General features: G+C 49.1%; 12 protein-coding genes across 12 annotated transcripts; 5 read left to right on the forward strand and 7 right to left on the reverse strand.

Annotated features, from left to right (window-relative positions):
* Positions 1-206: 206 nt before the first annotated feature.
* TRUGW13939_10129 (uncharacterized protein) lies at positions 207-1,944 on the reverse strand (the record flags this gene model as incomplete). Its single annotated transcript, XM_035493242.1, has 4 exons — positions 207-590; positions 655-977; positions 1,038-1,677; positions 1,726-1,944. 4 exons carry the CDS (start codon positions 1,942-1,944, stop codon positions 207-209), a joined length of 1,566 nt encoding a protein of 521 aa, XP_035349135.1.
* A 456-nt stretch (positions 1,945-2,400) lies between these two features.
* TRUGW13939_10130 (uncharacterized protein) lies at positions 2,401-3,265 on the forward strand (the record flags this gene model as incomplete). Its single annotated transcript, XM_035493243.1, has 2 exons — positions 2,401-2,835; positions 2,894-3,265. The coding sequence occupies 2 exons, from the start codon at positions 2,401-2,403 to the stop codon at positions 3,263-3,265; spliced, it is 807 nt and encodes a 268-aa protein (XP_035349136.1).
* Positions 3,266-3,505: 240 nt separating this feature from the next.
* On the reverse strand, positions 3,506-4,958 carry TRUGW13939_10131 (uncharacterized protein; the record flags this gene model as incomplete). Its single annotated transcript, XM_035493244.1, has 4 exons — positions 3,506-3,579; positions 3,643-3,860; positions 3,928-4,579; positions 4,631-4,958. The coding sequence occupies 4 exons, from the start codon at positions 4,956-4,958 to the stop codon at positions 3,506-3,508; spliced, it is 1,272 nt and encodes a 423-aa protein (XP_035349137.1).
* Positions 4,959-5,516: 558 nt separating this feature from the next.
* TRUGW13939_10132 (uncharacterized protein) lies at positions 5,517-6,263 on the reverse strand (the record flags this gene model as incomplete). The annotated part of the gene is made up of 1 exon (XM_035493245.1): positions 5,517-6,263. One exon carries the CDS (start codon positions 6,261-6,263, stop codon positions 5,517-5,519), a length of 747 nt encoding a protein of 248 aa, XP_035349138.1.
* Positions 6,264-6,797: 534 nt separating this feature from the next.
* On the forward strand, positions 6,798-10,962 carry TRUGW13939_10133 (uncharacterized protein; the record flags this gene model as incomplete). The annotated part of the gene is made up of 11 exons (XM_035493246.1): positions 6,798-6,824; positions 6,890-7,148; positions 7,202-7,213; positions 7,267-7,303; positions 7,356-7,444; positions 7,499-7,754; positions 7,812-7,861; positions 7,913-8,879; positions 8,931-9,526; positions 9,581-10,659; positions 10,711-10,962. The coding sequence occupies 11 exons, from the start codon at positions 6,798-6,800 to the stop codon at positions 10,960-10,962; spliced, it is 3,624 nt and encodes a 1,207-aa protein (XP_035349139.1).
* Positions 10,963-11,374: 412 nt separating this feature from the next.
* Positions 11,375-12,034, reverse strand: TRUGW13939_10134 (uncharacterized protein; the record flags this gene model as incomplete). Its single annotated transcript, XM_035493247.1, has 2 exons — positions 11,375-11,873; positions 11,943-12,034. 2 exons carry the CDS (start codon positions 12,032-12,034, stop codon positions 11,375-11,377), a joined length of 591 nt encoding a protein of 196 aa, XP_035349140.1.
* Positions 12,035-12,354: 320 nt separating this feature from the next.
* Positions 12,355-12,990, forward strand: TRUGW13939_10135 (uncharacterized protein; the record flags this gene model as incomplete). Its single annotated transcript, XM_035493248.1, has 3 exons — positions 12,355-12,627; positions 12,688-12,705; positions 12,763-12,990. 3 exons carry the CDS (start codon positions 12,355-12,357, stop codon positions 12,988-12,990), a joined length of 519 nt encoding a protein of 172 aa, XP_035349141.1.
* A 112-nt stretch (positions 12,991-13,102) lies between these two features.
* Positions 13,103-13,852, reverse strand: TRUGW13939_10136 (uncharacterized protein; the record flags this gene model as incomplete). Its single annotated transcript, XM_035493249.1, has 1 exon — positions 13,103-13,852. The coding sequence occupies one exon, from the start codon at positions 13,850-13,852 to the stop codon at positions 13,103-13,105; it is 750 nt and encodes a 249-aa protein (XP_035349142.1).
* Positions 13,853-14,086: 234 nt separating this feature from the next.
* Positions 14,087-14,947, forward strand: TRUGW13939_10137 (uncharacterized protein; the record flags this gene model as incomplete). Its single annotated transcript, XM_035493250.1, has 1 exon — positions 14,087-14,947. One exon carries the CDS (start codon positions 14,087-14,089, stop codon positions 14,945-14,947), a length of 861 nt encoding a protein of 286 aa, XP_035349143.1.
* Positions 14,948-15,304: 357 nt separating this feature from the next.
* TRUGW13939_10138 (uncharacterized protein) lies at positions 15,305-16,322 on the reverse strand (the record flags this gene model as incomplete). The annotated part of the gene is made up of 2 exons (XM_035493251.1): positions 15,305-16,206; positions 16,265-16,322. 2 exons carry the CDS (start codon positions 16,320-16,322, stop codon positions 15,305-15,307), a joined length of 960 nt encoding a protein of 319 aa, XP_035349144.1.
* Positions 16,323-16,825: 503 nt separating this feature from the next.
* Positions 16,826-18,153, forward strand: TRUGW13939_10139 (uncharacterized protein; the record flags this gene model as incomplete). The annotated part of the gene is made up of 2 exons (XM_035493252.1): positions 16,826-17,034; positions 17,091-18,153. The coding sequence occupies 2 exons, from the start codon at positions 16,826-16,828 to the stop codon at positions 18,151-18,153; spliced, it is 1,272 nt and encodes a 423-aa protein (XP_035349145.1).
* A 153-nt stretch (positions 18,154-18,306) lies between these two features.
* Positions 18,307-21,469, reverse strand: TRUGW13939_10140 (uncharacterized protein; the record flags this gene model as incomplete). The annotated part of the gene is made up of 4 exons (XM_035493253.1): positions 18,307-18,624; positions 18,679-19,312; positions 19,635-19,904; positions 19,959-21,469. The coding sequence occupies 4 exons, from the start codon at positions 21,467-21,469 to the stop codon at positions 18,307-18,309; spliced, it is 2,733 nt and encodes a 910-aa protein (XP_035349146.1).
* Between the last annotated feature and the right edge of the window lie 665 nt (positions 21,470-22,134).

Below are 22,134 nucleotides of genomic sequence, written 5' to 3' on the forward strand. Positions count from 1 at the left end.
TTGCTTTATGCTGTGCAAATAATACGCATATGTAGTTCATACTTTGGCTTATAGAGTTACTAGTATCTAGAAGTAAAAAACTCAGGGTTTATTTCACAGTTAACAAATCACGTCTTTGGGCTTGAATCTAACGTGCACACGGGCATGTCCGCAACGAATACCTAAAACCATTACTTGCTAAGACCGCTTTCGAGTCGCTTAACCAGTTATTTTTTGATATGGTTTGTTGCAGCCTCACTTTGCTCCAACAACTTCTCAAGGCAGACCCTATCGCGGACGCGAAAGCCGATCTTGAAGGCTTTCGGCTCAATGGACAATCCCGACTGGTTGGCATTGCACTCAAGAGGACCTGTCAAGATTGGTCTTTCTGCTGGATCTCTAGCAGGCAACACCTCAAATGCAATGAGCATGCGTACGAATGTGATATACATTTCCCTGTACGCCAGATGAGAGCCGGTACACATGCGAGAGCCTGCTCCAAAGGCGAAGTGTTGTGTGCCCGATCCATCAGGGATATCCAGGAACCGCTCTGGGGTGAATTCGTGGGGGAACTTGAAATGGTCAGGATCAAAGTCTGCCGCCCAGGCATTCTAGATGGTGCAGATGCTGGTTAATACATCATCAAAAGCTTGGTGGTGTTCAATCACGACCCACCATCAGGAATGTAGTTCCAGCAGGGATCGTCGCACCCTGCCACACAACGTCCTTGATGCTGACGCGTGGCAGGGACATCGGAATGACCGTCCAGAAGCGAAGCACCTCTTTGCAAAAGGCTTTCACATATTCACATTGCTCGTCCTTCAGGCACCTTTCCCAAGCATTTCCGTCAGAATATGTTTTGTGAATATCCTCCAGCAGTTTCGTTTGAAGTAAAGCACCATTTGGTCCTGAAAGAATTGCAATACCGAGCAAAATAGTGGCAGGTGTCGTGTCAAGACCTCCTGCTATCATTGTCACGCAAATCGATTTTATTTCCTCTGCAAGACGTGGTCAGTCGCTGTTCGGAAATAACAAATACAAATGACAGGGTTTCGAACCATGGGTAAGTTTGCATTCCGGATCTTGCAGAATGTTTCCTGTGATGCATGATACATGAGTTCCTGATGCTATCCTATCCTTGAGTTTCTGCAATAGGGTTTCGAGATAAACATCTCGCCGTTGCCGAAGATCGGATGCTTCGTTCGTTCTCTTGGGAAAAAGTCTTAGCAGAGGTATAAAGTCTTGCCAATTGTTACTGGTGCTACGGAGAGTGCTGATTCCACGTTCCACAGTTACTATCTCACGCAAGAGCTTGTTGTTAACGGAACCATCAATGCGAAACCCGTATCCGAGCGTCAAGCTGAGGTTGAGGGCGAGCCGTTGAAACAACGGATAGGGGTCGAGATCTACTTGTGCTTCACTGTGATCTAGTTGCTGCAGAATCTCTTTAATACTCACATAGGATTCCAGATCGACAAAAGGCATGTAGGAGACAACCGAAGGTCGGTTCAATGCTGCAGCGGCGGCTTTCCGTCGTCGCTTACAGGACTCATCCCATGGTGAAGTGCCGATGGTAAAGCCTTGCGAAGATGAAAGTACATTATGAAATGTATGTAGCGTAGGTCGAGATATCAGACTAGATTGGTTGTTGATCCAGAGCTGCTTAATAGACTCGAAGCTATTCGCCACCACGAATCGCTGGGACAAAGTCAATCATTATGTTTTTCGACAGAAAGAAGCGCTCACCTTATTTCCCAATCTGATCTGGAAAACAGGTCCATATTGTCTTGCCAACTCAGCCAAACGTCGTGGCTGTTCAGTCCCAAGCTGAACAAGGTTTCCCACGATCGGAAAGCCAGGAATCGACGGCAAATGTTTGATGAAAGGAACGTCTGTGGTATCGGACATCCACAAGACCAGAAGTATGAACCAACCGCAAATAGCCAGCCAACTCGTAAGTGACATCGTGTCTAATGGCAGTATTGCTTTGAGCTTGACTATTGCAACTGGCAGCATGTCTGGGGTCATATAACTTAGCATATAGGAATTGAACAAGCTATGTTCACCGTCCTTCAATGAGATGCCTGAGTCATTGGGCTTTTTAATAATCACATTTGTAGAAGCATATTCCATTCATACAGCTGGAAAATCGGATCTCGCGAACCAAATACCGTAAACCCATTTTCATTTTCCTATTTCGGAAATAGTTTGCGGGGTCGGGATATCCGCCGGGTCTGCCGTGCCCTAGTAATGATGATTAGGTTAGTATTGGTAAGCACTTTTCTTTATTAACTATTCTTGGTGAAATGAATTCATTTTTCGTTATTGTCATCTCTAGAAACTGCAGTTTCGTAATATTTATCCTACATTTGAAGTGTTTCTGAGCTGCTATATAAATAGTTTTCTTAACAGGGTGTCGCTATGTCAAAACCTTCGATTCTTTTTATTCCAGGCTCATATACTCTACTATCAGTCTTCCAACCGCTGTTCGATGCCGTCTCCAGGGAGGGCTATGAGATTAAAGGCATACACCTACCTACCGTCGGCCCGAGCAGCCGACAAGGCAGAGATACTCCAGGGCCTTCCATGTATGATGATGCAGCGGTGATTGCACAGGAAGCCGAGAGACTCGCGGACCAAGGCAAGGATGTGATTCTCATGGGCCACTCCTATGCTGGTGTTCCAATGTCCCAAAGCGTAAAGGGACTGGGGAAAGAACAGAGGAAGGCGCAAGGCAAACAAGGAGGAATCGTTCGTCTTGCTTATATAGCCTGCCTCGTCCCTGCTATTGGAAGGTCAGCTGGGTCTCTCCTGAGCGGATTGCCAGACGAGAAAAGGCCTCGCATATCCATTGATGTAAGTATTCTTAATGATCGCCCACTACCCATTCTCTATGGCTGATAAAAATTCGAAGCAAAACGGGTGGACATCTATAGATGACCCTGTAGTAACTGCGGGCTTGATTTGTCAGAAATTGACCTTCAAGGAGGGCGAAACTCTTGTGAGGGGCTTTGCAAAGCATTCGGCACAGAGTTTTGGCAATGAATTAACATACGCTGGATACAACGACGTTGCAGTGTCGTACTTATTGTGTGAAGAGGACTTGGCCGGCCCTCCTGGTTTTCAGAGAGACATGATTGCTATGATCGAAGAAGCGAGTGGTCAGAAGGTTGATGTTACTGGTATCAAGGCGGACCACTTCCCAATTTTAACTGCTGAGAAAGAGACGATTGAGTGGGTCCTAAATATCGTAGAGAATTACAGCAGAACAAATAACCCAGGATAATTATGCATCGACGTTTTTAGTGCTCAGGGGAAAGCGTTGTACGTACGGCAGCGGTTGAACACATTGAAGCAAGTCAGTATTAGAATTATTGCACTATTTAAAGCCGTGGTATTAGAATACAGCTATGAGTCCTGGAATTACAGATGAGAACTTAAACCCTAGGCAATTTTCAAAAAAAAAAAAAAAGACCAGTCGACGATTAGGGAATCCTGATACTGATATGGAACATGCTAGTCGCATCTAGTCCCAAAATTTTGGTAGTTCGCCATATTTTTTGGCGTCGAGACCTAGATCATTAAAAATAGTATGATCACCTATAGCAATAATTCTCAGTACATATACCCAAAAAAAAAACATAGCCTTTTTACGATACTTACCGGCAAGAGAATCAACACGCTCCTCGTTTTCTCCCTCGAGTTTGGCCAGTTCATCGGCTGGGCGTTCTTTTGTCTCCTTTTCCGCTCCTGGAAGAGCTTCTCCAGCTTTTCCAAGGTTGTCGTGGGCTCCTCCAATCATAAGGAACTGGGAACTGGGATAATCCAAGAATTCGGGTTCTGTAGGAACCCACCGAAGATCATGGAACTTGGCCATCACTCTATATTTGTAGAAAAAAAACACGTTAGCCTTTTGCGGGTGAAGCAAAGATAGACATATTCTCGTACTCTGCTGGATACTCGGGGTCCTTTGGCAAGCGGGCACCCGCAGGGCCCGGATACTTGGGGTTTTTCGACTGAAAAACAAAGCTGCCACGGCCGTACAGCCCAAAATCCATTTGTATATCACCAAGCTTCTCCGGTATGGTCAGCATGTAAGCTAGGTGTGAACTCCGGCCTTCTTTGATGATTGCATAAACGCCTTCGGCGTATGGGCGCGCCTCTGGGGTCGTTCGTTCTCCCCGTGTCTGCGTTTCGTAGGTAGATTTTGCGATTAATTTTTCCTGGAGAGTTTTCAGTGAAACTTTGGCCTTCTCGACGAACCCCATATCCCTTTCTCTACCCGATGACGGGAATTTCTTCTTCGGAAGCATCATCAACCGGCAATTGGCTTCGTCCCCGAGAGGTCCGGTTTCTAACTGGGCACCCTTGGGCGTTGGACGCAGAACAAAGAAACTGCGTGCAACGTCGCTCATACTATGAGGATCCTCCACATTGACTCGAGGACGGAAGAAGAAATATATGATTCCTTTTTCCAGAATGGTGGAAGGAATGATGTTTTCTCTCTCCACAGATTCTCTGATAGGCGTCCCAGTTTTCTCGGCCTTTGGTTTTTCTGTTTCATCTTTTTCTCTAGAAGGTGACTTTTTGCTCTCCTGGTCTAAGGGAAAATATTAAACGCGTTTATAGCTATTGGGAGAAAATATCTTACCGAGAACAGGCTGCTTAGTTTCCTCCTCTTCTTTCACAGCTCCATCTGTAACAGGCTCTTCGGCTCTTTGAGGAGGCGCTTCTGTTGGCTGTTTATTTACCGTAGCTTGCGTATCAGACCATGCTTCAGAAGGCCGGATTTCTTGCGCCTCTTCGGTTACAGAAGGCTTTTCGTATGCGGCGCCTTCTTTTATTTTCTCGTCTTTCTTCCCCTTTTTAGGAAGCGAGCCTTTCGGCGCAGATCCTTTGCGCTTAGAGCCAGCCGGGCCATGGGCGAATGCTTGGTTTGCTTTGACAGCTGCTTGGCGCGTGGATGTTCTGGCAGGCATTGCGCTGCGAGGTTTAAGGATGCGTGATAGACGAAGCGAATTCCTAAAGGAAATGAGTATCATAACTATCGCGGAGGCCTATATTTTGTATCATACCAACATGGATGTCAATTGTCGCAGAGAGTGAAAATTAAATTTTTAAAAAAAAAAAACTACATAAGCTTCAATTGATCGATATATCACTTTATGAGCAGCGGGTGACGTCACAGCCTCTGAGCTCCGGAGGGGGAGCATTCCGCTTTTCTTATATAATCGAGCGCTTTACACTCTGTTCCAGATATCACACGATCTTGGGTCGTCCTTCCAAGGTTTCTGTTGCATCGCAATGGTTTCGCACTATTTTGTGGGTGTGAGTTATGGTGCTCCGTGTACTGTAGGCAGTAACCCGCATAGTTGTTAGTGATATCCCACATCGGAAATTTCCAATCTACGTTTTCAGTGCTGTGTTACAACTGCGATAGTTGTATAAATGGACTCAACGGTGGATTTAAATAAATGGCGACCTCGACGGGGTCTGGATCTTTAGAACGAGGATGGTCTCTTTGGTCTACCTCCTCCTCAGTCCAAGTCCATTTGATCGGCTGGTGGTATATTTGTAGTTGGACTATCCTGGCCCGTCTGTTCCTCCGTAGGATAGGACAAACCCGCAGAGGTTGGTGTTGAATTCGAATGGCTATCGACAGGACCCGAATTGCATGCCGCTTTGATCTCGTCTCCGGCTTTTGTACTTTTCCTTCGGCGCCTTTTTGGCCAGGAGACGGGTTCATCCGCTGTCAAATCGACATCTTCGCCTCTTGAGCCAGGCGTTACGCGAAAGCTCTGGGACGGCTCCCTTGACGTCTCGGTCTTCCTTTTCCTGCCTCGCTTATGCTTCGAGCGCGGAGGCGCTTCATTGCTATCCGAATCGCAAACAAGGCCACGTAGACTGTTGACCAAGTCTTTCTGCCAGAATTCAGTTGAGTCTAGCTGTCTCGGTGTCGCAGGCCGGGTGGACGCCGATGCAGAGGTTTGATCGGCATCGTCATCTGGCTCTTCGATAGCGTAAGGCCGAACCACCTCAACATCGGCGTCGTACCCCGGGTCTTGCATCGTAGAGCCACCGGGAGACACATCATCGAAGCCTAGGCTGCTGGCTCGCCGACTACTCGACGGTTTGTTCCTGCCGTCGACCTCGTCGCGTTGTGCTGGAAGGGAGCTTTTTCTTCGGGGCGGAGGGCCTGGTCTTGGGCGGTCGGGATCATCAGCAGCACACGGCTGGCCACGGGAACGAGCAAAGACATCTTTCACGAGGGATCGCTTTCCCATACTCGGCGGACGGCTAATAGCATCAGCCCGAGTGCGGCTGGAGAGACTGTTTTATCTGAGCAACGGGCGTGGAGAGCGCAGGCGGCGGAGGAGGCAAGGGAAAATGCGGGGCACAGGCATCGTGGGCGTGGACGTGGATGTGGACGCCATGAGCAGCGCCAAACATCGACAGTCCGTGTGTCGTAGGCGTGCAGCACCGATCAATTAGTTGCAGAGTGAGTATGAGGCTCGCCGGGACACAGGTGTGTATTGCGTCCAGAGAGTAGTGCTGTTTGTTTGTGTCTCGAAGACCCCTGGAGATGCGGCTGGGTGCGCCTTCCCCATTGGCGGCCGGCGGGCCCACTCGCTTAGGCGGTAACCACAAGTTGAAAGCTGGCTTGTCTGGCCGTATAGACCAAGTACTCTCCGACCTCTCCTCTGCCCCTTCACCACCGCGAACGCTGCCCTGCCTGGTGTTTATGCGGGGTTTTTGATCCGAATTCCTCTCGACTGGCCTGCAGAGCAAGCTGCTTTGCGGCTCCGGTCCTCCCCAATATGTCTTCTCCCACGATGCTCACAAAAGTAACAACCCGCCGCCCCTCCCCCTTCTCATGGACGCTGTCTCTGACGCTGGCTTGGTTGTTTAGTTCGAAAGCAAGTCCTCGCGAGCGAAGGGCCTTGCTTTCCACCCGACACGACCATGGCTCCTGGTCTCGCTCCACTCCAGCACAATTCAGCTGTGGGATTACCGCATGGGCACGCTGATCGACCGATTCGAAGAACATGATGGCCCGGTGCGATCGGTGGCCTTCCATCCTACGCAAAACATCTTTGTCAGTGGTGGTGACGACTATAAGATTCGACTTTGGTCGCTGCAGAGCCGGAAGAGCATTGCGGTTTTGTCAGGTGCGTTTGATCCGGCAGTGGTAGTATTCGGGCAATTGGCTAACGTTCACTAGGTCACCTCGATTGTATGGATTGATTGGTCATATCACCCAGTATCACAGTTGCTGATTTGTATTAGATGTCCGGACTGTCGCCTTTCACCACGAGCTTCCCTGGTACGTTCAACTTCCGGGCGCAAACAAGTAGCTCTGGTTAATGCTTTCACAGGATCCTCTCGTGCTCCGACGACCAGACCATCAGAATTTGGAATTGGCAGAATCGCAGCTTGATCGCCACATTGACTGGACACAACCATTGTTAGTGGCTCCTTTTTTTCCCCATTCTTCATCTGCTAATGAATGGACTTTTAGATGTTTGGTGTGCGCAATTCCACCCCAAGGAGGACTTGATCGTGTCCGCTTCTCTCGACCAGTCGGTGCGTGTGTGGGACATTTCCGGACTTCGCAAGAAACACTCGGCCCCGACTTCAATGACCTTTGAAGAGCAAATGGCTCGCGCGAATAACCAGGCGGACATGTTTGGAAACACCGACGCTGTTGTTAAATTTATCCTCGAAGGCCACGACAGGGGTGTCAACTTCTGCGCTTTCCACCCAACTCTCCCATTGTATGACGATTCATATTTTGTCGTATCGAAAACCAATCGCTAATCTTATAACCACAGGATCGTTTCTGCTGGCGATGACCGACTTGTGAAATTGTGGAGAATGAGTGGTCAGTCCAACACACAAGCTTGACTGCATATTTAGCTCACTATGTCAATAGATACCAAGGCATGGGAAGTCGACACGTGCCGCGGCCATTTCCAAAACGCCTCTGCGGCCATCTTCCACCCCCATCAGGATCTTATTCTCTCTGTTGGTGAGGATAAAACTATTCGTGTCTGGGACCTCAACAAGCGGACTTCGGTGCAGTCGTTCAAGCGGGATTTGGACAGGTTCTGGATTATCGCCGCCCACCCGAAAATCAATCTTTTCGCAGCAGGTCACGATACTGGCGTCATGGTTTTCAAGCTGGAAAGGGAACGACCAGCATCCACTATCCACCAGAACCAGCTCTTCTACATCACCAAGGAGAAACACGTGAAATCTTACGATTTCGGCAAAAACGCAGAATCACAACCGCTGGTTTCACTTCGCAAGCTTGGCGCACCATGGGTCCCTATCAGAACCATGTCGTACAATCCGGCCGAGCGTGCCATTCTTGTTACAACTCCTGCTGACAACGGTACCTACGAATTGATCCACTTGCCCCGAGACGGCACCGGAGCTGTTGAGCCGACCAACACCAAACGCGGACCAGGTAACGCGGCAGTGTTCGTTGCCAGAAATCGATTTGCCGTCTTCAGCCAAGCCAACCAAACCGTGGACATCAAAGATTTGGGCAACTCGACTACGAAATCTATCAAGACCCCCACTGGCACTACAGATATCTACTTTGGAGGCTCCGGCGCTTTGCTTTTCATCACGCCTACCACTGTGGTTCTTTTCGATATCCAGCAAAAGAAGCAGTTGGCCGAACTTGCTGTCAGTGGTGTCAAGTACGTGGTCTGGTCAAATGATGGCCTACATGCGGCATTGTTGAGTAAACACAACGTTACTATTGTGACCAAGAACCTGCAGCAACTCAGCTCCATTCATGAAACGATCCGCATCAAGAGTGCCACCTGGGACGATTCCGGCATTCTATACTACTCTAGCTTGAACCATATCAAGTTTGCTCTATTGAACGGGTGAGTAAAAAATCATTGATTAAGAAGAGTACCTTTGCTAATTTTTCTTAGTGACAACGGCATTATCCGCACTCTCGATCAAACTGTCTACTTGGTGAAGGTCAAGGGACGACAGGTTTACTGCCTTGACCGAAGCGCTAAACCGCAGATCTTTGACATCGATCCCACCGAGTTCCGCTTCAAGAGTGCATTGGTGAAGAGGAACTACGACGAAATGCTTCATCTCATCAAAACCTCTAGTTTGGTTGGCCAAAGTATCATTGCATATCTGCAGAAGAAGGGCTATCCAGAGATTGCTTTGCAGTTCGTTCAAGATCCTCAGACTCGCTTTGAATTGGCCATCGAATGCGGCAACTTGGAGGTTGCCATTGAGACGGCCAAAGAAATCGATCGACCCAAGCTCTGGAGCAGATTGGCTACCGAAGCCCTCGCGCACGGCAACCATCAAACTGTTGAGATGACTTATCAGAAACAGAGATTGTTTGACAAGCTCTCTTTCTTGTATTTGTCGACGGGTGACCAAGAAAAGCTTTCTAGAATGGCCAAGATTGCATCTCACAGATCTGACTTTACATCCCGATTCCAAAATGCCATCTATAGAGGCGACATCGAGGATAGAATTGAGATGTTCAAGGAAGTTGATCTTTGTGAGTTTTCCGCATGTGTTTGTTTCTCTTGCACTTTTTACTAACGACAAATAGACCCCCTCGCTTATCTCACTGCCAAAACCCACGGATTGACGGAAGAAGCTGAAGCAATCTTGGAAACCTGCGGTCTCACCGAAGACGAGCTCAAATTGCCTACCATTGGCGAACCCCTCCAAACCCCCAGGCCTCTTGTTCCCACTTTCAAGGCCAACTGGCCGACGAAGGCTGCGGGCCACTCGGCCTTTGAAAAGGCACTTTTGGGAGAGGTTGGTGCTGATGAAGAAGCCGGAATTGAAGCCGAAGAAGAGGATGAAGAAGCTGCTGCTGCGGGTCCTGATGTCCTGGAAGATGAAGAGGAGGATGTTGGCGGCTGGGATATGGGCGATGAGCTTAACGTCGAAGACGAAAATGACTTTGTTAACGTTGAAAGTGCCGATGCTGGGGCTGCCATCTCGGAGGCCGATCTCTGGGCGCGAAACTCCCCCTTGGCAGCGGACCATGTGGCTGCAGGTTCCTTCGACTCGGCAATGCAGCTCCTCAACCGTCAAGTCGGCGCCGTACAATTCGCTCCACTCAAGCCAAGATTTTTGGAAATTTATACTGCATCAAAGACGTATTTGCCCGCGTCGGTCGGGCTGCCTCCTTTGATCAATTACGTCCGGAGAACGGTGGAAGACACAGATGCGCGCAAGGTTCTGCCTATCATCCCTCGCGATCTTGAGGTTGTCGCAAATGACGACTTGCAAGAAGGTTATGCAGCGATGAGATCCAACAAGCTTGAGGAAGGAGTCCAAATCTTCAAACGCATTCTACACACATTGCTTGTCAATGTGGTCTCTTCCGAAAGCGAAGTAGAGCAGGCGAAGAAGATCATTACCACTGCGAGGGAATATATCCTTGCAATGTCGATTGAGCTTGAGCGCCGTTCCCTGTCGACAGATACACCGGAAGGTCTGAAGCGAAGCCTCGAACTTTCCGCCTACTTCACGATTCCCAAGCTTGAAGTTGCTCACCGACAATTGGCCCTGATGGCCGCGATGAAGCTAGCTTTCCAAAACAAGAACTATTCCTCGGCTTTGAGTTTCGCCAATAGAATGATTGCTAATGGCGGTTCCGCTAAACTGTTGGAACAGGTAAGTCATCAACAGTCTTTTTTTACTGGCCCGTACTAATTGTTTTTGAAGGCCAAGAAGATTAAATCTCAGTGTGAGCGCAACCCACACGACAAGATTGAGGTTGATTATGACCAATTTGCCGATTTTGAGCTTTGTGCTGCGTCTTATACACCAATCTTCACCGGGTCTCCTAGTGTCTCTGATCCCTTCACTAGAGCCAAATATCACGAGCAATACAAGGGATCTGTGTGCAGGATTTCGGATGTTACGGAAATTGGGGCACCCTCTAGCGGTCTGCGGCTATTTGTGTCAGGGTTGTAAAAGCAGAGAGATGATGAGAATATGTAATGAAGCTCCCCCCCTGTGTGGGGATTATCTTTCATAGTGTCTACTTTTATACGATTGTTCATTTCCTTCTTTCCTTTTTCTCCGAAGAGCGAAAATAGTGCGACTTTGACGTTTCGTCAGCAAATTTTTGGATAAACGGCCATGGTGTCGATTAATGACTGGTCAACGGTATGGATGTGGTTCTTAGACTAGTTGACATTAAGTGCGTTGCCTTTTTTTAGTAAAAACTTCAAGTTTGCATCTCACATGAAAAATTTGAAGGTGTAGTATATATATTATACAATGACACATGTGCGCTGTGTATGATGCAATCATATGCAAAAAAAACATCTAGTAGTATACACAAACAAAAGAGTAGAGAATATCATTACAGCATGTTTTTATTTCAATCACATCGACCATCCTTCCAGCCCGTCCGCCACCTCTCCTCCCAGAAATTACAATCAAACTCCTTCTTCCCCAGCTTCCGATTCACCGCATTATGCGCCTCGCACATCCACTGCCCAAACTCGGCGCGACTCGACAATCTCGGCTCATTCTTCCCACTCGGGTCAGCCATCCATGACCGGAAGTCGTCGGCGCAGACCCAGCAAGGGTATAGCTTGGAGAAGAGTCCCAGAAAGGAGCGCATGTCGGTTTGTTGTTCGTTGGAGGCGGTGGTTGGGTATGAGGCTGTGAGGGAGTGCAGGAGTGTCCATGTTGAGCGGCCGAGTTGTTCGACATCCGGAGGGCATTCGTTCGATGTGCTAGAAGAAGAAGAAGAAGAAGAAGACGACGAAGGTGTTGCAGAGGCAAGGACGGCGCCAGCTGCTACGCTGCTCGAAGCTGTCGAGGCCTTTTTGGCCATTGTGCGCCAGGATGCGGCGGAAGTGCAAAGGCGACATCTTTGTTAAATTGTCTGGTCAGTCGTCCTTTGGGGACGTTGAAGTAATATGAGAAGATGTATAGCTTACGGTTTGCCATCTTTGTCTAGTACAACACCAGGCGGAAGCTTCTCGTTCTTGTTGGCCGTAGCAGAGCTACTAGATGTAGCAGTGTTGCTCATCTCGTTCTATCTTCGTTTGGCCGTTTCGTATCCTTGATGTGTGTTTTTGTCTCCAAAGTGATCAATGACCGAACCCGTTTAAGCCGAGAAAAAAGCAATAAGAGATCAGACGCCGAATAATATAATACAAATAAGAACAAGAGATGATTACAAAACTACCGTGGTTATACTGATAGGTAATCGAAACGGCAAGAACCTTAAATCCGGCGGTGGCAGAATTCCACGATTAATGCTCCGGCTCTTTCACCTCAATTTACTGCATTGTGAAGCTCCATAATCTCAGAGTTTAATAACATGAACGAGGTCAATCACCGAGCAAAATGGTTAAGCCCGACGACTTCTGGCCTGCGTCCCAGACGCCTTTCGTCATCCAACCACAAGAGCGAATTCAGCAGCTCAAAAAGTATCTCGAAGACCCGAGTTGCGAAACACAGAAATCGAATCTACTTGCGCTGATAGAAATGTACGGCACCAAAAGGCTTCCTCCACTGGCGTCTAGTGCGCCAAAGTTTTATGTTTGCGAGGGCAAGGTGATGGAAAATCCCCCGAGTGACGAAAACCCTCCCCCAGCGGGGTGTGCCATATGGGCAGAGGTTAGTACTATATATACTTTAGTCCTATTCCTAGTGGCTTTATCTCACATTTTTCTCTAGGGGATCAGCACGCAGATGGTAGGTATCCCCATGTAGTGATATAGTATCATCGCAAGTCTAATGTTGCTCATACAGCACGGCACGGAGCTCTCTGCCGCGACAGGTGAATTGCACCCAGCCAAACTCGCCTTGCAAATGGCTATTCAGAACGTTCCACCGCGGGGTAGGTTAGAAGCCGTCGATCTATGTCAGGCGTATGTTCAGACGGGCACCATCGGAGACTCGTTGAGGGCGATTATGGTCGCCCCTTGGAGAAAGGAGGGATGGAACGAGTTCAGCCAAACTCTGTCAGACATTGCATGACAGATATGAATGTAAAATGATTGCATGACGAAACGTTATCACACGGGGATATACTGCATTTTCATACTTTCGTGCCCTGTTTTGTTAGAGAAGAAAAAAATAAAACACGCCGCTATTCTTCCATGGCATCTCCATTGTTGACATGTCCCTCTTCCAAGTTTCGAATTTTTTCCAGTAGTCGCTCCTTTCTTTTCTGTCGCCATAAAGTATCCATAGCCTCAATCTTCCCACCCAGCAAAGTCACAGTGTCTGGGGTGAGCAAGATCATCCCTCGCCCAACAACAGTATTCTTCAGGACGAGTTTTGCACCAATCGAGATCTTATCAAGAGCGATTCCGGGGATGTCTTTGAGTTCCAATGCCACGGCTTTATTTCCTACTGAGTCTTGTAGGACCAGACGATGGGGCCCATGGCCAACTGTATTTCCCGACGCGGTAGTGTTGTTGTCTACGTTGTTTTCGCTGTCACCGCCATCGACGTTTACACTTCTCACGATTTCCCTTCCTCGAATAGTCTCGCCTCGTTCCACCTGCTCAATCTTTTCCACTTGAGCCCATAAACTGATTCCAATATCTTCAATGTCAAGCACCTGCACCGGGACTGGTCCGGGGATGCGCCGTTCTTTCACGGCTGGATCAGATATGTCTCTGGGAAGCAGTGTAGAGGGCGATGACGTGGACAAGGATTCTGTGAAATTCGACGCCAGAATTCGGAATACGGCAGTCTGTGTCAGAGCTGGGAGCGGTGCTCGTTGCTGGTTTTGCGAAATGGATGCAAAAAAATTGGCTATCCATGAAGGAGAGACCGGTAGGGATTTGGAGGCCAAGAGATGCGACCTGATGTGCGCCTCGGGGTCCGACATGGTCAATTGAATCAAGGCATTATCGAATGTTATGTTAGAGTGTCAGCTGCAAGCGCGAAATCAGGCAGTTGAAACTTACAGGTCGATTATTGTTGATGGAAAGAAAGAGCGGAGAGCGGGCAGCTTAGCTTATCCGCGCAACTTCTCCGCACGCCCCATAACTACATGTTATCCGTCAACCTGTCCTCCTCTCTATCTCTCTCTCTCTCTGCAAACAACTGCTTCCCAACCAATATGTCAGTCATATCATCCCCCCGTGTCTCCGTTGCCTCTTCGCGAGCTACCCCGACATCCTCGCGTCGGCCGTCAACAGAAAACCTCACTGCCAACAACTCCGTGAGTGGCCTCGGCATCAGTGGCACTTCTTCCTCCAATCGAGGCGTGTCTCCAGCTCAGCGTCGAAACCGCGCCGCTCTTCGAGATTATTATAACCTCAAGGCTACTACTGCCAGCGATGGGGCCAGCATTTCGCTACCGTCCGGCAGCGCGCCGAGATCAACCGGTGCCAATGAGCTGTCAGGGTCACCCATGATCACCGTGACCTCGGAGCTCGATAGCCCCGATTTCAAAGCGCAGCAATACATTGACCAGCTTCTCGCTACTTCTTCACTCTCGACAGTCTTGAAGGCCGAAAACACGTTGGTGGGAGATATACGCACCCTGGATGGCGAACGGAAGGCGCTTGTTTATGACAACTATTCAAAATTGATCCGTGCGGTTGAGACCATTGGAACAATGCGGCGGAGCATGGAGGAACGCGGCGCTCCGTTAACAATGACCAAAACCCTTGGGCCAGCTGTTGCGTTTGTCGCTGAAACGGCCAGTGGTCTGATCAAAGAGGGTGAAGACCTCCGTCGCAGGGTCCAGGAGGCGAAGAGCAAGGCAACAGGCAATAAAACTGCAGAGCAGAGCACCGTGGAGTGGGTTCTGGCGACTCCGGATCGGCTCCGAAAACATTTGAGCGACGGCAATACAGAAAAGGCAGAAAAGGACTGGGCTGAAATAGACAGCCTTCTCAAGAGCTGGAAGAATGTAAAGGGGGTCACGGAATTGAGGGCAGCTTGTGAGGAAATTATGAAGGAAAATCCCGTGTGAATACAGCTATTCGACAGGAAATATCTACAACAAGTCGGTCCTTCGGTGCAACGGCACTTGGAATCAAATCGGTTCGGTCTTTGGTATATACCAGGTTTCCATTCGGAAATGAAAAGACACCGGCACCCCTGGACATGAAGCTATTTGATCCGCACGTGGATCAGTCGGCCGGATTAGTCGACCATGGAGGTTATTCCGCGCCGGTGGATAGGGGCAGGTTGACTGGCACAGCAAGTCCTTGAAAGACGGGATTTTGCACGGATGTACGATACTGAAGGGGAAAGTGGCCATTCGCTGTCGAATTCTCTAAATAGAATACCCATCTCCTCCTACGGCATAGAGCCTTGTGGATGCTATTTAGGGTCTTCCTTGCAGTATGTCCCTACTTGAATACATACTCGCTTTCAATCCCCAAGGATTGTTGGCTTTGATATCAAGATATGTCCAAGCATCGCACTTGTAATAGATCGGCTTCTGGTCTTCTCTCACCAGTCCTAATGTAACCGATTTTTCCAACACACGACGCACGTCGCGTTTATCCTCCCAATCATGCGTATACACACAGATAACTCGATCGCTGCTCGACGCGGACGACGAGCTTGTAGCAACTTTGGCTTGAATCCCCAACTCCCCTCTAGACGTTGTAGCGGCAATAGTAGTCCAGTACTCGTCAATCTGACCCGGAGGTTTAAAAAACATCCACTTCCCATCGGTAACGCCGCGTTCTCGCGCCATTGACAAGAGCTTTTTCTCCAGTGTCTTGCGCATCGTGTTGAGCTTGCGGGTCAACGGAGCTGTGCTTTTGGCGTTTGATTTTGCATGCGCTACTTCAAGATTCGATTTATCCTCCTCAAAGTCATACAAAAGCCTCCTTCCTTGGGAAACAAAGCGTGCTATTTCCTCATCGGATGTCTCTTCTTTAGTAAACGGGTAACGCACTCGAATCCAAGGCCCCAGTAGTTCTGCACAGATTGCGTCAGAAGGTCGTAGTCTGCTTGTGAACTCGTGGATGGGTTCGTTCATGTGCCAACAATGCTCTTGTCGTCCATCGTGCACATGAGCCCGTTTGTTGTGCGATGGCAGCAGCTTGGAGGAAAGATTCGCAGCCTCGTCGTCGTCTGCTTCTGAGCTCTTTGCTGGTGGATGGAGTGTTTTGTATGCGATTGCAGCGGGCGAGTTTTGCTGGAATTCGAGCCAGTCTTCTCTACCGTCGTAGCTTGCTGCGCGATTTTCGAATTCTTCCTTTGTATCGTCGTCTCCTAATGGGGTGTTTATTAGCAAAGGCTGTACTTGAAGCAAGAGAGAAAAGAGGGTTACCATAAAAACTGGACTCGTCCGAAAGGACATCTTCAAGTACGGCAGTTTTTGAAGACATTTAGGTACAAATTTTGAAATGATATTAGCTGAAGGGGATGTCGAGTTGGTTAAATGGATTAGTTGATGGAAGAAAGAAGATGTATACAAGGTCAAGGTGGGCACTGCATTAGCTTGGTTTAGCTCGTTTGTCTTTGGTTCAGGCAGTATTGTAATTTGTCTGCAGTTTGCACACTTCTCTATCATATGCTTAGTAATTATAATTAAATATACATAATCAAGTATTCATTCACCTATTTCAAACGTATTAAAATGTAAAGTTGTACCAAATATCAAAACAAAGGCCCATACATCGCTGCAAGTTGATTGGCCGTTGAGTTTTATGGAGCCTCCAGCTTGAGCATCTTTTACATATCAACAGCAGTTGACCATGACATTCCGAGGCCTAAAGTGAATTACTTTGCTACATTTTACACTCGAGAGGGATATCTGGAATAGTGCCATCCTAGTCAGGAAGCACTTGAAATCAGTGCTCCCTTCGCCAATTGATTAATCAACCCCGCCATGTCGACCATCCAAAATATACATTCGCTCACCACACAAATCCTCCACCGGCCACCAAGCTGCCTCGAATTCTGCCCCGACGACCCAGATTATTTCATCATAGGCACCTATCTTCTTCACGAAGAAACCGATGATGAAAGCCCTCAGATCAAGCAAAGAAAAACAGGCAGTTTGCAGCTGTGGCATCTGGATGCGGCGAACCATGAGTTGTATGAGTAACTATTCCAGAGTGGACGTGACTAAATTCTGATTAAATGGGTTACAGAAAGCAAAAACAACTTCTGCCTCTCCCATATGCAGTCTTTGACTTGCACTTTCATCCCCAACAACCGACTGTGCTGGGTATAGCTGGAAGCGATGGATCCGTCTCTCTGTATCGCGTTCTTCAAACCCAAGAAGAACCGCAGATCCGACTGATCTGGACGAGAAAAGTCCACGAGGAAGAAAATATCCCCGCGCTTTTCTTGGCCTGGACACCTCGGCACTGGTTCCAGCACTCGGCTATGAGAGATGGATTCGCTGTTACGTTTTCCGACGGAAGAATGTCTGTTTTTGCTACTTCTTCTTCTTCTTCTTCTTCTTCTCGAGACAAAGATATAACAGAGGGCGATGGCTCAGACCTGATCGAGACTAACTTTCAGCCGCGAGAGAGAATCGAGACTTGGTTTGTAGCGCTGGCTGATTATACTACTACTGCTACTACTACTACTACCCAGCCAGAAGAAGCAAACAATTCGGTTGCATATAGCTTCACAGGCAATGACTTTGGCTCCCTGAACGTCCGCCAATTCACATCTCCAGACGATGACTCGGCAGAGGAAGACGTCCTGCTAGAGGAACTGCAAGTATCAAACACAGACGACCGGGCACGCCACCATACAGCTGGCGTTACATCTATTCTACCACTCCCCATACCCCTGGTTCAAAACGCACCGGTCCTGCTGACAGGAAGCTACGATGAATACCTGCGAGTCTACCATGCAACTGCACGAGGTGCAGTCCTCGCCGAAGCGCAGTTGGGAGGCGGTGTCTGGCGGCTACAGATCATGCATACAGACAAAAACGAACGGAAAGTAACATTTCTCATCCTGGCAAGCTGCATGCACGCAGGCGCGAGGATTGTACGAGTCTCGTGGAAACAAGGAAGCTCAGATGTGTCTGATCTCGGGGAATGGGATATCCAAGTTCTGGCCCAGTTCACCGAGCATGAAAGCATGAATTACGCTTCAGGCGTGTGGAAAAGTGCAGATACAAATTCGTCCGAGGTGGTCTGCGTCTCGAGCAGTTTCTACGATAAGAGGCTATGTTTATGGAAAGTGCAAAATTGAAGAAGACAAAAATTAATGATGGTAATCGTTCATTCTACATGGCTCTCTTGTATACCGAATTGCTCGCAACAAAAAGGCGCACCATAATAAACCCGGGAACCCTTTCGCCTGAATGCACGGTAAATCAGAAATGAAGCGCGGAAGATGTATATATTAAACAATAGTTTCCAACTCCCTTGCGTATCCGATTGTATTCTGGATGACCGTGGCGCTCGTGAGAGCAATAGCCTTTTCTGGGCGTTGTCCGCCCTCGACTGCGCCTGTTGCGCTGGGCACCGGGGTAACGGCATCCGCCTGAGTAGGGAAGTATATGTGGCCATCTTTGATGATCCATCCGCGCTCCTGGGCGAACTGGATGACGGCACCCTCGGACTCGAGGAATAAAATGTTTTTTGCGTTGAAAATCTGAAGTGACTGGTAGGCCTGTTCCGAGCAATCGGCAATTTCCCTTCGGATCGTACCAACAAGGACCTGCGATGTATTGTTAGAAGCTGGAAAAAAAGACCATACGAAACAAAAACATACATTCGAGAATAAACCAAAGTCTTCCGTGGGAACCTCTGAGGATTTCGTTGCCCTCCACACCTTGTCGTAGCTGCCCTCCATCAAACTCCGCTCAAGCTCGACTGGGTATTTGATGAATGGGTCGTCCTCGACACTGTGGCCCTTTAAAGAAGCTTCCACAGTGAGGCCCTCCAGCACGGTATGAAACTGCGACGTATCCCCCGAGCTCAGCAGCAACAGCAGGTACAGCCCCGTGATCTTGCTCCGCTGGCTCGTCTTTGAGATGTCCTTGTATGCCGTCGTCGAACCCCCCGGAATCTCTCGTTCAAAGTCATAAAATGGTTGAAGTTGTTGGTAATACCGAATAAACGATTCCGAGTCCATCAGCCGGAGGGATGTGATGGCGCCGAGCTCGAGGATCTCGCGAGCTTGCGAGTGGACTTGCGGCGAAAGCGATGTGGATGGGAAGAGGGCATTCTGTTGCAAGAGAGCGCGCTTGGCCTGGGACAGCACGCTGACAGCGTTGTCGAGCTTCCTCTGCTCGAGGTCCTTCTGGAGCTGTGAAACGAAGGTCTTGAGGTCCGACATATCGATCGAAGAGGGAGGTAGGAGATGTTGTACGAGAGCAATAGGAAAATTCGCAAATAAATGCGCACTGGTTCAAAAGATGGGATGGGATATTAGACCCAGGCGCAGCGTGAAAGTGAAATCGTCAGCTTGAATGTTTGTTCCTGGGCGGAGGAGAGAGACGCAGGCAGAGCTCTGGATGACGATCCACGCCGCCGACCCACGGCGCGCACGTGACCTCTGCCGATACGAATTAAGCTTCGACGCGCTTCTACAGTTCCTTATTATACAGTTGCTTTGTTCGCCAAAAAAAAAGGTCATTAACGATGTGATCTAAGCACTGCTTGTCATATATTCTATGAATCCAAACTGAAAGAAAATAAAATCATGCTTCCGCCACAAGCTCGGACAGAGCGTCAAACAAGGGCGTTCCCAGGCCCGTTACAGGATCCCAACCACCGGTAGCATTCCAGCTGGCATAAGGAACAAGCGGTGTTTCAAGTCCCGATCGCGTTTGTATCCCGGTGCAGCCGGTCGAGCCACCGTCGACGATGTCGGTGAACCCAGAGCCGTTCAGCGAGTAGATCCATGGGTTGAGAAAGCCTAGCGTAGATTGGCCATTGCTGAGACGCACCGAGTTCAAGTCTGCAATAATTGCAGCAAAGGTTGGCGCAGAAGCACTGGAAAATTTAATCAGAATGGGATTTTAGAGGGATGTGTTGGAAACGACGAACCTGGTTCCATCTACTTTGACGAATTTTCCATGGTCCTGCACGATGTACGCATGAGCCTGGGCCGCCACATCTGGGAACCCACGTCCCTGGGCATTATAGAGGCCCTGCCATTTATCACCCAGACCCGAAAGATACGAGCTCACAGCATCATCCTGGTATGAAGGACGGGTAAAACGATCCGAGAAGCCGCCGGATGAAAAGCTGATGGCTCGCTCCGGGTTAATTTGGTAGGTGCCTCCAACGGATGTGACAAACGGGCATGATGCCGGATAAACCGGGTCGAACTTGGTGGTATTGGTGCCATCATTTGATAGACACACTGAGCCTACCCCTTCATCCCCACTGCTGAAGATCACTGAGACTCCTCGAGCCCCTAGTTGAGCAATGAGATTGCACGTTGTGTTGGTATACGACTCCGGCAATGTTTGCTCGTTCTCGCCGTAAGAGGTTGACAACACTGAGGGGAGTTCGTCATCGGGTAGATCCAGAAGGTAATGAAGTTGTTCCAGATACGGCTCATTAGACGAGTCATTAGCATCTGGCTGACTCAAATCAGGCACCAGAGGGCCGCGACCTCCAGTGCTAAAGAAAATTGTCGGGACATTGTATGCTAAGGCGACTCCATACTGAATATCCAAGCTGGCCTCCGTGCTGTCCGATGGCGAGGATTGTTCGTTCAAGCCGCCGTTTATAGACTGTACCGTGAAGTTGGCATCTGCCATGTTCGGGGCGTATTCGTTCAAAAAGGCTTCGAGGTCGTCGTACCGGGCGTATTGTTCCAGGTAACCGGAGATTCCCAGCTTGTTACGCGGATCTGGATTGGCGACAAAATCACCAAGCTTATACAACTGGCGCAGGCAGTCGGGAGTCACAGAGGTCCCGCAATCAGCGGCAGTCCTGCTGTTCGGAGCTTCAACCTCTACCTTGTCGAAAACCAAGCTCCTGTGAGGCTTTGACTTGCCGAAATGGGTTGTTGGCTGGATGAGCTGGATATGGCGATGAATGCTGTGGGGGACGGAGTACTCGAGGGTGCGAACCCTGTAGCTGTTGCTGTTGCTGTCATGGTCGTGGAAAACGTAGAAAGTGGTGTTCAGCATGTGTTCAGCCTGCTTCACAGGCACAATGAACTTGACCCAATCGCTGCTCACTGTCATCAAGTCCTCCGAGACGCCTTCTGACTTGAGCCAGGACAGAACGGCCTCCGAGCTTTCGGCGGAAGGCTGCAAGAAGCTCTTCACATCGTCGCGTTTCATATGCTTGCCGTACATCTCGTCGCCGGGCGTAGCGATCTTCAGCACCAGTTGCTCGAATTCGCGGGCTCGTGGCTGTCGCATGGCTAGGCGGAACTGGATCAACATGGAGGGCGGCGGCCGCGAGCCCTGCACCCATCCATCCGGGACCCTGTGAAGCTGTTCAACGACATCGTATTGCGCGGAGAGTGTTGCTTCGGCGTAGGAGGAGGAAGCAGTCAACAGAGCCAAAGCTCTGGTAAAGAATGAAGACCAATGCATGTTGGTTACACAGACAGGGCTCTAGTAGATGCAAAAGGAAGAAACAAGACGGGCTGTACAGTCGAGCATCCCCGTAACTAAAAGTTAACTTTTGTAAAAACCCGGATCGGCGCAGGAGCCCCTCATTAGGGAAGAGGAGAAAAGAAGAAGAAGATAAAGAAGATGAAGATTGTCAGGACAGGCATGCATCGAGGCATGCGCTCTTTCCGCTAGTCACCCCTGTCGCGCAGGGATAAAAAAACAAAACAAAAAGATAACCCCCCTTCATCAGCCTCTTCTCCTTTTTTTCTCCTCTCTGCTCCCCTCTCGAGTATCGCCATCGTTACACATTGGAATTTTCGGTTGTGCCTGGCCTCACATGAACTGTGTCATATTGTGGTTGCGCCAATCAGCAGCGCTGGCCGAGCATTCCACGCAGGGGTCGATGCAAGGAACGTAGGAAAGCATTACGTCGCCCCGCGGACTTTTCGGAACTGAACCCTTGATTTAGCTTCTGACGCTGCTGAGTGTCGCTGACTCGGTGACACTGGTCGGCGATGAATGGATAATTATGAACGATTGTCCGACTCGGTCTAGACTGGATGTCGTGACATCTCGCCGAATGGTGTTGTTACATATATAGATTCCTTGAGGTGACACCGCAGCTGCTGAATAAGTACTGGATA

This window comes from Talaromyces rugulosus, chromosome V, assembly GCF_013368755.1.
Source record: "Talaromyces rugulosus chromosome V, complete sequence".
Taxonomy (NCBI): domain Eukaryota; kingdom Fungi; phylum Ascomycota; class Eurotiomycetes; order Eurotiales; family Trichocomaceae; genus Talaromyces; species Talaromyces rugulosus.